This window comes from Lucilia cuprina, chromosome 5, assembly GCF_022045245.1.
Source record: "Lucilia cuprina isolate Lc7/37 chromosome 5, ASM2204524v1, whole genome shotgun sequence".
NCBI lineage: Eukaryota > Metazoa > Arthropoda > Insecta > Diptera > Calliphoridae > Lucilia > Lucilia cuprina.
The window spans coordinates 70,885,114-70,898,675 of record NC_060953.1 but is presented as its reverse complement, the minus strand read 5'-3'; the positions used below and the strand labels follow the sequence as shown (position 1 = coordinate 70,898,675).

Here is a 13,562-nt window from a genome sequence, read left to right as displayed (position 1 = left end):
ATACTTGGCTTTATGAATTTTTTGTTTGATTTTGAATTAAATTTTTTTCTGTAAAATCTGCGTTGTCATGCAAAAACCTGAAACTTTTTCAAAATTGTATACATGTCAACTTACCACAAATTTTAAATTTCAAAATTCGCGTATTTCTTTTAGTTTTATTTTATTTATATAAATCAATTTGATTTTATTTGAATTTTCTTAACAGCTCTTCATGAAAATTTTGTATTTAAATTATTTTTATGTTTGAAATATTTTTCAAATGTTTGTATTTTTATTGGAAACAAAATATATTAAAACGATATTATAATAATATAGCTTTTAATTATAAAGGCCCAACTATAATATGAATAAGCAAGCTTAAGTTAATGACAAAATCGAACGAAATGTCTCTCAAGTGCTTAAGAAAATCCTAGGAAACTTGTATGTGGCTATAATATTCTTACGTGCATTCAAAACACCATTTGCACATTTTCATAATATTTTATTGAAAAAAAAAACTTTCTTGACAATTTTAATTTTTTCTTTATTTTCTTTGTATACAATAAAAAACAACTGATTTCGTACTGAATGTGCTGTCAGTATCGCTCTTTGCTTAAGCAAATAAAATTTGACGAAACTCTCTTTAATACATTATAGTTTGTCACACGTTTGTCACGTTTTATATGTGTTCGCACAGTTGCTTAAGCTGACTTTAGTCTATGTAAGCAAATTAGAGTTAGGCTTTAAAATATCATAATCGCCCTAAAAAAGTAATACCGTTTTCGCTATCATATCGTTCTTTGGTTTATTGGGATATAGCAGTAGTATCAGCTGCTACTGTAGTAGGCAAAGTTAATCTACAAATGGAGTAGTAGCTTAAATATAAACATAAAAATTGCTACTTTTTAAAAGCCTATTAAAGAAAAATCTGAGGATACTGTTCTTGATGGAACTTAACGGAATTGCTACTGAAACGGCGTTGGAAATATCAATAGCAGATCGCGTTCTGGCAAGCTTATCAGCCTATATTACTATAGTAGTCCCTATGTGCAGGAACCCAAACAAGGGTAATGTCAGACAGGCGACCCAGCCTTGGCATTTATTCCTGCGTAAGCCTTGTTTTTGTGCTACATTGAAACATTTTAATACCAATATAACTACTACTACCAAGATCTTAAGGTAAAAGTAGAAATAGTAAATGATTTGCTAATAGTTTTCGTACATCTCTGGAACAACAAAAGATAATACACCAAATTTTTTTCTAATTTTCAATCAATTACCCTCATGTAAATCTGATTTTGTTTTTTAATTAACTTATTAGTTTTATTTTCAATTTAAAACCTTTTCAATCTGGTAAATTCTGTCTCTGGTCATCCTGCCTAATTTAAAGAATGTATTTTTGCATCAATTAATGTGACTTATACTGAAATTACTCTATTAACATTTTACAAATCAACCGATTACATAAAATTCGAATAAAAGAAATCATTAATACAATTGTTCAATTCACAATCATGTTGTATTGTATCTACTAAAGTGTAGTAACAGTGGTTGTAAACAGTAAGCGCCTTATGCAAAAACGATTATTAGAGTTAACAATGGTTTACTACACACTTTTTCCATATAAAAACAGGTTTTAACAAACATTGTTAACCTTATAATTGTTTTTTGCATAAGACGGTAAGTCATAAGTTTATTTTTTCAATGAAAAAAAAAACAAACAAAACATATTCGGCTGTGCTGGATCTTATATGCCCTTTACCATAGTGTATTTAAAAAATATTAATTTTATTAAATTTAAATTGATTTCATTTATCTGACTTTATCATTATTATAGCAATATCAAAACACAATGAACAACAGTAACGCTAAACCAAATAAAACACACAAACAAATTCACAAGGCAATGAAACCCAAAGACTTCCAAACATTCACAACGCCATGAAAACAACAGACATCCAAACATACAAAACAGAATACAACACTTACTTTTCAATGACTACTACTTACCGTCAGCATTACTTTGAAGTAATCGAGTAATGACTTTGTTTTAGTCTGATATGGCCTCTATCTCCTGTTGTGCACTCCTTAACCAGTGCCTCAGGTGGGAATCGAACCCACCACCAGACAATAACACTAACCTACCGGAGGCCATAAACTTTCTTATAACATTTGAAAAAATATGAAATATTCTCTTAGGAGTTGTAGAGAGCTTTTGCATAGAAAATACCATCAGCTACACATACAACACTACAACATCGATTGTGAATTGTAAGAGCTAATAGTTATTCTGTATATGAATGATTGTCTCTTTTCGTTACGTGTTTGTTTACTTTTACAAATGTTCTGTATAATAATCGTCTGTGACATTGACATGTTTACGAGCATACATTAACCCTTTCGTCCCCAAAGTTACACATTTTGGCGCAAAACTAAGTAATTTTAAATTTAAAATTTGGGAACAAAATATTGGCACCATATATTTTAATATGTTCAATTTATGGATAATTTATCAAGATTTATAAGTTTTTCTGAAGGCGTCAGAAATTTTTTGTAAAAAATTACATTTAAAAATTGTATAACTGAAAAACCAGGACATACAGGAGTTTATTAATAATATCAGTTCTTATTCATCATTAGTACAGTATACACTTACATTATTTTTAGACGTCGCCATTTTAAAGCTGGGCCAAAAGGGTTAAGATAGATATTGAAAAACACGCAATTACGACCAAGCTGACTCTCATACTTTTTTAAGCTTTCCCACATGTAATAGAGGCTGCAACATTTACATTCCTAACATCACTACAATGTCGTTGTTGTCGATGTCGACAAACAATGACAACGACAGTTGTTTGCTAAAAGTGTTGATTGCTCATTTAAACGAGTGTAGGACAAGGCCATTACTGTGGACAATTAGAATCTAAAGGAGGATGTCTGTTTTACTTAGTAACATAATGATTTTGTAATGTTTCAAATAACAAATTTGCACTCAACAAATGATGTTAGGACCAATTCCTAAAAAAAATCATCGAGCGTTCTGAATTTTGTACTATAAAGTATTATACAGTTTATTTTTAATTAGAAAATTTATGCCAGATGATCAATCAAATATTTTCAGCAATTAGTTATTATTAATTTCCAATTTATGTATATTTTATCTGTAATATTCAATAAAAAAACTCAGAGTAATAGAGGACTGAGACGAGTGGAATTGGAATTTCAAATGCTCTTATATATAGTTTAGGTTAAGATTTTGATAGTTATTGTAAATTTATACAAACAAAGATTCAATAATGAATTTATTAAATGAAAAAATTGATAAATTTTATATTTTAATTACATGGCCACTGTGCAGTGATAATATGCTAATGAATGCTAGTAAATTAACATACATACTTTACTTATTGCTGAAGGGCTGACAAAATTATAACGATCGTTCTTATATTTATACTACTTATATTAGACATGGTTTTTTTCAATAAAGACTTTAAATTTAATTATATTTGTGATATGATTAATTTTTTAATTATATACATTCTTTTACAAAAATCTATATTGTTAAAAATGTCCTAGTTTAAACATATGTACATACAGTGTCTTTCATAAGTATTCGAATTTAAGTATAATGTGAAAAGAAACCAAATTTAATAACATATTTTGTATGCAAAATTAATAAATTAATTTGTTAAATTGTCTAGACAGTCCTTAGCTTTGATATCACGCTTTTTAAAACTTAAAAAATTCACATTTACTTTAATTAATTTAGCTTTATTTAAAAAAAGTTCATAAAATTACCTCACAAAAGTATACGAATTTTTTCTGTATTTCATATTTAACTATATTATACAAAACACAAAAATTAGAATCGAATGGTTTTTTTGCTAAAAATTGTTTTAAAGGGTAACTATCAAATGGATATATTTTTGGACCATTTGGTCCGCAATTTTGGGGCATTTTTACCATATTTTCATGTAATATCATAAAAATGGCGATTTTTAGCAATATTTGTATTTTTTCTCCTTTTCTCAGAGATAAAACTAAAATTTGTTATTGGGTTTTAATATACCCCTTGGGGTGTCCAAAAATAATATTTTTTGTTACAAGAATCCGTATTTAAACCTTCCAGGATATATTATTAGAATCATTCTTCTATCGCTATAATCGCATAATCGTGAATGTTATGAGTAGTAAAAACTAAAATCTACTGTATAGGATGACGTTTTGTTAAGGCATGTTTTGGAGTTGTATACCGCTACGATGTCTTAAAAATTTAAAATATATTAGTGCTAATATCTACAATAATATATGCTAGCCAACTTTGTCGGAAAATATCGAACCTAGTGGTACGAAAAGCGACTTAAGATCCAGATAATTCAATTAGAAGCAGAAGAACTATACCAAAAATATATCTTGGAATGTTTAAAAACAGATCCTTATAACAAAAATTATTATTTTTAGATACCTCAAGGAATCTATTAAATCCCAATATTAAATTTTAGTTTTATCTCTTAAAAAATAGAAAAAAATGGCAAATATGGTCAAATATGAAATACAGAAAAAAATTCGAATACTTTTGTGAAGTAATTTTATGGACTTTTTTTAAAAAAAGTTAAATTTATTTAAATAAATATAATTTCTCCAAATTTTAAGGAGTGTGATATTAAACTTTAGAACTCTCTAGACAATATATTAAATTTAATTATTAATTTTACACACAATAAGTATTATTAAATTATATTTCTTTTAAAAGAACACCTAAATTCGAATACTTATGCGATTACGTATACATACTTATGTATGTATACGTAACTATATATGGTCTTTCCAAAATGCAATTAAATAGTTCGATAAACCTAACACGAGGAAAGCGTAGCGCAAGATATTTTGTAGGTTTATTTAAGTTTTCTTTTGTTGTTTATTTTTAAATTATTATTTCTTGGTACATATCCCTCGTTTCTCATCTTATTCGTTTTAAGATGTTTGATTTTCACACAGAAGAAAAATACTTTCTAACAAACACTTTATTGAAATAATTTAAATTTTCAGTAGATATTTTTACTTGGAATACAATAATAAAACAAGTTTTGGAATGTACTAAAACGAATTGATATAATTCTTATTTGGTTTATAACATTTAATGTATAATGCCTTATTATGGTTTACAACTCAACTCTATATAGTTTGTTTGATTTACTGTTGGATAGTTCCAATGGATGTACGATATTATTCATAAATATTTGCTATTATATTGCTAATCATTTTGTTTTTCTTCCCTTTTCATTTTAGGAAAATGTTTATTGGTGGCTTGAGTTGGCAAACAAGTCCAGGTAAGTTGTTTTTTTTAGTTTTTGTAGTTTTCACATTAAAGGTGCTCAAAAATTACAGAAATGACTCTAATTTTCTAAATCAACTAAAAAAAATATATATGTATTATATATTTATTTTTGAACATTTTGAAAATACTAATCGTTCCAACAAAGTACCTATAACATTAATATTAAAGAACAAATAACGAAGTTATAGTTATCCGATTAAACTAAAATTTTACAAGTTAGATTTAGGATTTAAATCTGAATAAAATCGAATTTTTTTGGGCACCTCTAATGTGTTTTAAAATTTTTACCAAAAGTTTCTGTCGACAAAGTGTGAAGTATTTAGAGCTTACATCTAAATTATTCAAAGTTGAGGAAATTTTCTAATTTTTTTTTTATATATTGTTTTATTAAGAAATAAAATTTAATTAGCGAAAATCCCAAAAAATCTATGTATTACCATGTGTTAAGATACATTTTCAATGATTTTGATGTATATTCGATGTATATACACCGGCGATACCGATGAAAGCAAAAAACAACAAATATAAACTTTTGCTTTGATTGACTTTTGTGTGTTTTGTCTGCAAATAAAATTTTAACAAATTTACAACATTTGCACATGTCATCTACGTTGTGATAAATGCGAAAAAATAACAACGGAAAGTTAAGGTGCGTTCACTTTCGATATCTTAGGTTACCAGTTCCTCTCGAAATACAATTAAAACATTCATATAAACATTATTTTGTTATTATTTTTGAAACATTACACCAAATTTATAAAATGTTTAAAAATAGCAAAATAGCGATGAAATTTTGATTAAACAAGTTTATTATAATTGTACTTATCACAAATCTAATAAATCAGTTAACCAAAGATCAATTTCCGCTTTTCGAAATTAGCTTTAATTTTTTTATACATTTTAACCCTTTTTGTGGTTTTGTCGAATATATTCGACATTACATTATACTACGTTTTTAGGTATTTTTGAATTTAATTTTTAACTTCAGTTTTAATTCTTATACCCTTCACCTTTGTGAGAAGGGTATATATAAGTTTGTAATTCCGTTTGTAATTTCTATAATATAATTTTCCGACCCTATAAAGTATATATATTCTGGATCCTTATAAATAGCGGAGTCGATTAAGCCATGTCCGTCTGTCTGTCTGTTGAAATCAGTTTTTAGAGGTCCCCAGATATCGGCGAGATCCGAATCTTCAATAATTCAGTTAGACATGCTTTCGAGAAGATCGCTATTTAAAATCAACAAAATCGGTCTACAAATAACGGAGATATGAGCAAATATCCGAGACAACCTCTGAAAATTTCATCAAAAAAGACACATTTTTTTCATGCTTTGTTATAAAAGCAGCAGCAACACAGTAAATTGGATAAAGATGTACATGTGCGTGTGGAGATGTATTTGGTTTTATTCAGCTGTGTGTTTATACCCTACACCACTTTAGTGGGGAGGGTATATTGGGTTTGTGCTGATGTTTGTAACATACAAAAATATTTGTCCTATATCCACCTTAAAGTTATGTCCGTCCGTCTGACTTGCTGGCTGGCTGTCCATGTAAACCTTGTGCGCAAGGTACAGGTCGCAATTTTCAAGATAATTGAATGAAATTTGGCACACACGCTTCTTTTGGCCCAAGGACGAAGCCTATTGAAAATGGTTAAAATCGGTCCATTATTTCGACTAGCCCCCATACAACCGTACGTCCCAAATAGGGCCTTTTGGCTTATAATTAATTTAAATGATCTATTATGTTAACAAAAGTCGACAAAACTTAGTTTTATAGAACTTTAAATGACATTACCGATTTTTGTAATGATCGGGCTTCATTTGACCCTATCCCCCATACAAACTCCCCTTCAGAAAATGACTTAAAGGTCAAAATTCACTTACAAACACTAATAAATTTAAATTCTACATAAATAATATTGAAGAAGACTTAACTCCCCCTACCAACATTTTTAAGGATAGGGCCATATTTTGCCCTTCTCCCCGTTGAGCCCTCTTAAAAAAATCTCTTTTTTGCCAAAAAAAAGTAAAAATATTCCGAAATAAAGTTAAAAAAACAAACCAAATGCTTTACTTTTTTAAATAATCCCCATTTTTAACATACATACTGACTGGTGTAGGGTATCATATGGTCGGCTACGCCCGACTATACATTCATACTTGTTTTTTTTGTATGTTTGTTGCTGTATTACAGTACAACGGTTAATATTTCTTTCTGCTACAGTTTATATTTGTTTGTGTGTATGTCATGTGTGACATGTGTGCAGAGATACAAAATAAATAAAAACTGTTTTTTAAAACATACTTGGTGAAGGGTATATAAGATTCGGCACAGCCGAATGTAGAAATATTACTTGTTTTCTTTTAGATTAAACTTAAGACTTTATTATATTTATAGTTGAGATTTTGAATGATTTTTCATATTTTTAAAGTATTTTTAAATCAGGGTTTAAGAAATTATTACTAATGACTACTTTTGGAAATGCGTTTTTTAACAACACATAAAAAACAGTTTCATTTAATGGCTAAAAAATAGTATTTGGCTAGATCGGACTACATGAATTTAAATTGTATTTTATTGTTATAAGCAGGGAAACCAAAAAAATGCTCTAAAAAAAGTGTTTTAAGCGCTTTAAATATGCCGTAAAAAACTCAAAATATGCTCCTAAAATTTTAAATATATGCTCCAAAAATAAAGTTTTTTATTATTTTTTAACATTGAAAAGCTCAAAAAGACTGAAACTGTAATGAAATAATAAATGTTTAATGTCATATTCTATATCCTACAACATTTTTTTTATAAATGTTTCATCTCATAGTTTGAAGAACTAGTATAATAGAATTCCGTTTTACGTTCAGATAACCAATAAATAACATGAAACCATTTGGTCCCCAAAAAACATATTTCAAACGACAAAGTTTGACACAGCTTTTAAACTGACATTTTAATCGGTGTTGTCATAAATTCTAATAATTAGTTTTTTAAACTATAAAAATGGATTGGTCTCATGAAATCAAAAGAAATCGGTTTTATGTCCGATTTAAAATATCATGCTTTATTGAATAAAAAACTATAACATAACGAAATTTTTTTTTCAAAATTGTAAAATAAGCTAAAAAATTAAAAAAAAATAAAAAAATAGAATTTTATTTTTTTTTTAAATAAAGTTTTAAAAAGAAAATTAAAAATGTATAAAAACGAAAAAAGCGAAAACATCAAAATATGCACGAAAAGAGTAAAATATGCTCTAAAAACTCGAAAATATGCCTTAAATATGCTAAAAAGTCAAATCATGCAAAATTATGCTCTTATGGGTAAAATATGCAAAAATATGCTCTAACAAATCGATGCCAAAATTCTCAAATTGGTCTGAAACGTGTAAATATCTTATCCATTAGTCCATACGACGCACCACAAAAAACATGCATTTGCATATTTTGGTTTCCCTGGTTATAAGTGTAAGAAGACATTTTACAAAACAATATTTATAAAAAATATTGGTGGTACTTTTTGGTGACAGTTTTTCGAATGATCGAATATATTCGACATTTAACTTTGATGTCTTATATTTTACTAGGGATAACTCTAATTCAAAAATATTATTTTTCCCAAATTCAGCATACTAAAATTATCTTAAATACAAGTTTTCAAGTTTATTTCTCGACATATCAGATTAGGACTTATCATGTTTGCGTATAATTCTACATATTAAAGTGTCAAAAGGTCAAAGGAAATCCGACAATTCCCAAAAATTATATTTTTTAAATTTACCCATAGGATCCACATTTCTAGCTGAGGGCTGTCCAAAACTATAAATATCGGATGGGCAAAAAGTGGTATCTTACTTTGAGCCCCCATAACGCTGCTTCTGAACCATTTGTAGTATCCATTTTCACAACTTAAACTCGAATACTCTTTGTAAAATTTTATTCCGATAAGACTAATCGTTTAGAAATCCCATTCACTATTAGGACTTATTCGTTATAAGCGGCTTTTCCTTTTTAAATGTCCAACATTACAACTTTATTTCGTTTGGAAGGGGAATATTATAAAATCAAGTAAGAATGTGTAGTCGTGCAAGTTGACAAGTGATTATGTTAAATTTTTATTGAAGAAGTGCTAATTTCAATATAAATTTAATTTTTTTTAATATCAAATTTATTTGAACATGATAGACACAAAACTGGTGATGAATTTACTGTATATAATTATAATAATTATATTCATAAATAATATATTATTAAAACATGTTTTTAAAAACCTTACTATTTGTCTTTTAGTGCAATATTTCTTGAATTACTTTTTTCTACCAAAAATGATTAAATGGCTGAAATGTTCAAAATATTTTATTTTTTTATAAGTAGGAATTAGTAAGGTTGCAAGAGCATCGTTAGGGTTCGATATTAAATTTTTGGATTGTGTTTAAAAATTGTAGCTTCTGAAATAAACACTTTTAAGTCAGAAACTTTAAAGGAAAGTAAAATTTTTTTCTTTCTCGTTTAAGCTTGTTAACACGTTTATTTAGAAATGGTTGAAATCAATTAGTGTTTTCAGATGCCCTTTGGACTTAAAGTAAAAATTTCTGCATATTTGTATTTAAGTATAAAAAAAATGAGTCAAACAAATGAAATCTTCTTATTTATAAATTATCATTGCTTCTATTACATCATCTAGTTTCAGAAGATGTTTACGAGATTGGCACATACAGTGTCTCACATAAGTATTCGAATTTGGTTGTACTTTGAAACGAAACATAATTTAATAATATGTGTGTGAAATGAAAAAATTACATTTACCTCAATTGATTTAACTTTTTTAAAAAAAAGTCAATAAAATTGCCTCACAAAAGTATTCGAATTTTTCTTGTATTTCATATATGACCATATTATACGAAACACAAATATAATAATTGAGTGGTTTTTTGCTTAAAATTATGTTAAGTTGTTACTTTCAACCGAAATTATATATTTTTGGCCAATTTGTTCGACAATTTTGGAGCATCTTTTCATGTAATATCATTAAAATGGCAATTTTTGACCATATTTGCAATTTTTTCCTTTTTTTCAGAAATAAAACCCAACTTTAATATTAGGATTTAATACACCCCTTGAGGTATATAAAAATAATTTTTGTTATAGGGTAATTCCACAGACATTTCGACCACTTCAAATTTTTAACCCTTTCGATTTAGCTATAACTCGAAACATACATATATTCTACTCTTAATTGCGGTTTCTACGGCGTATAAATAATCCATAACTTATACGGTTCATATGTTATGGGTCTCTAAAACAGGGCATCTCGCGTATTTTTGTTTAAAATGAGAATTGTTGACGACTGAATAACTTTGGAACCAGTTATCCAATTTTAACAAATGATGTTTCATTCGACAGGACTTCGATTACTCGTTTTTTGGCATTTCATTAAAATTACATGAAGTCCTGGCGCAAGAACAATATAGTGAAAAATGTCCTTTATCCTTAAATATCTTAAAAAAGGATATTTTGTTTTTCTTAATTTTTTTACGACAAATAGACAAACTTATTGTTATTGCTATTTAAAAATTTTAGAATGGGATCCTAATAGGTTTGGAAGTTATAGGGGTTTTTATTTAGCTACATTTACAATTTCCATAGGAAATGAGTGCTTTTAACACATTTTAACACATTTATAGTCCAGTAAATTAAGGTTTTAATGCCGAATGATGTAAAAATTACCACATACCCTCAACTTAGTGTTATAAATATGATAGTAAATCTGAAATCATGTCTCATATTTGCAATATTGGACGTCATAGGTCAAAATAATAAATTTTTTGTTATATCTCCCTTTTAGTAAATCCTACGGATTAAGATTAAGGAGTCATTCAGTAACAACACCATATAATTATTTATTATATAATTAAATAATCATATGCGGTTGTTACTATTGGTTGTACATAAAAATATCACAATGACGTTTGTAGTACAATATATATTGAGGTTAGAAAAACATATCTCTAATGAAAAAAAAAATGGCTTTAACTCCAAAACTGCTGATAATACGAAAAATTATCTGAAACCAAAATACCGTAAATTGGATTCTCTGCAAATTTTGTAATGACTTCTTAATCCGTAGAATGTACTAAAAGGGAGATATATCAAAAAATGTATTATTTTGACCTATGACCTAAAATATTGCAAATATATAACACATGATTTTAGATATTTTTTACCATCATATTTATAGCACTAAGTTGAGGTCTGTGGTAATTTTTACTTCATTCGGCATTAAAACTTTAATTTACTTGACTATAAATGTGTTAAAATGTGTGAAAAGCACTCATTTCTTATGGAAATTGTAAATGTAGCTAAATAAAAACCCCTATAACTTCCAAACCCATTAAGATACATAGCAATAACAATAAGTTTGTCTATTTGTCGTTAAAAAAAAATTAAGAAAAACAAAATATCCTTTTTTAAGATATTTAAGGATAAAGGACATTTTTCACTATATTGTCCTTGCCCCAAGACTTCTTGTAATTTTAATGAAATGTCAAAAACGAGTAATCAAGGATCTTTCGAAGGAAACATCGGATAACTGGTTCCAAAGTTATTCAGTCATCAACATTTCTAATTTTGAACTAAAATATGCGAGATGCCCCACTTCAGAGACCCATAAAATATGATTTATACGCCATAGAAACCGCATTAAGGAGTAGAATATATGACCCTGATTTGGAAAAAATCGAAGAGAACAAAAATTTAAAACAGCGTTTTTTGGTCGATTTATTTTGGAATTACCTTATAAGGATCTGTACTTATAAGTTCTAAGATGTATTTTTGGTGTCGTTCTTCTGTTTCTAATTGAATTGTATGGATCTTAAGTCCCTTTTCGTACTACTAAGGTCGATATTTTCCGACAAAGTTGTCTAGTATAAATTCATGTACATATTAGCACTAATATATTTTAAATTTTCAATACATTATATCGGTATACAATTCCTTCACAAAACGTCATTCTATACAGTAGATTTCAGTTTTTACTATTCGTAACTTTCACGCTTATGTTGCCCATTATAATAACATTGTAAGTCAAAAATTTTGGGTTTATTTTGATCTACTATGATGAATATTTAAACAGATGTCGATATTTTTGAGTTAGACCATAATGATATAGTGGCATGCAGCCTGGACGTCATTGGCATATAAAAATAATGATACTACCATATTGAATGGTGTTTTTTTCGAGGCATGTTTTGCAGTTGTCACTTCCACAATACATTGACAACTTAAAATATTTTAAAGCAGATATCTAAAAGAATATATACAAGAAAACTTTCCCCGAAAATTTTTGACCCTAGTATTATGAAAATGGACTTAAGTTCCAATATATTGAATTAGCGACAGAATAATGATATCAATAATATATCTTGGATCGTTTAAATACAGATTCTTGTAGAAAAAAGAGAAAATACTACAAATTTTGCCAAAAATCGCCATTTTAATGATATTACATAAAAAACGGTACAAATCTTCAAAAATTGTGGACCGAATGGGCCAAAATTATATAATTTCGGTTGATAGTAACCCTTTAAAACAATTTAAAGCATAAAAACCATACGATTCTAAAATTTGTGTTTCGTATAATATGATTAAATATGAAATACAGGGAAAATTCGTATGATTTTGTCAGGCAATTTTATGGACTTTAAGTAAATGTAAATTTTTCAAGTTTTAAAAAGCGTGATATCAAACCTAAGGACTGCCTAGACAATATAAAAAATTAATTTATTTTTTTGCACTCAAAATATATTATTAAATTCGGTTTCTTTTCATAGTTTACCTAAATTCGAATACTTATGAGAGACACTGTATGTATATATTATTAAATTCGGTTTCTTTTCATAGTTTACCTAAATTCGAATACTTATGAGAGACACTGTATGTATATAAGGATCAGATGCAAAACATCAATATTGGTGGCAGTTCTACTTTTTCTTAGAAAACATTAAGTTATACTTCCTGTAATCATAATATTCCGCTTCTTCGGCGATCGTAGGACGTTATGTCGTTTCCACGTATAAGCGTAGACAGGGACAATTTTGAGGTATCAGTTGTGATGTGAACTCTTGATTCTATGTTATACACGCAGTTCTGTAGGTTAAATAGTGAAAGCCTAAAGGTATGCAAAACATTTTATTCCAATTATGCATTGCAATTTGTTGCAAATGTATATTCGTACATACATACATACAT

General features: G+C 27.8%; 1 protein-coding gene across 14 annotated transcripts in view; it reads left to right on the top strand.

Annotated features, from left to right (window-relative positions):
• The window catches only part of LOC111691012 (RNA-binding protein Musashi homolog Rbp6), a 275,440-nt gene that overhangs the window by 14,062 nt on the left and 247,816 nt on the right, over positions 1 to 13,562 (top strand). For all 14 annotated transcript variants that reach the window (XM_046953188.1, XM_046953186.1, XM_046953197.1 and 11 more), the window contains one exon: positions 5,269 to 5,309. In XM_046953188.1, coding sequence (XP_046809144.1) covers positions 5,269 to 5,309 — 41 coding nt within the window. The remainder of the gene's footprint in view (positions 1 to 5,268; positions 5,310 to 13,562) is intronic.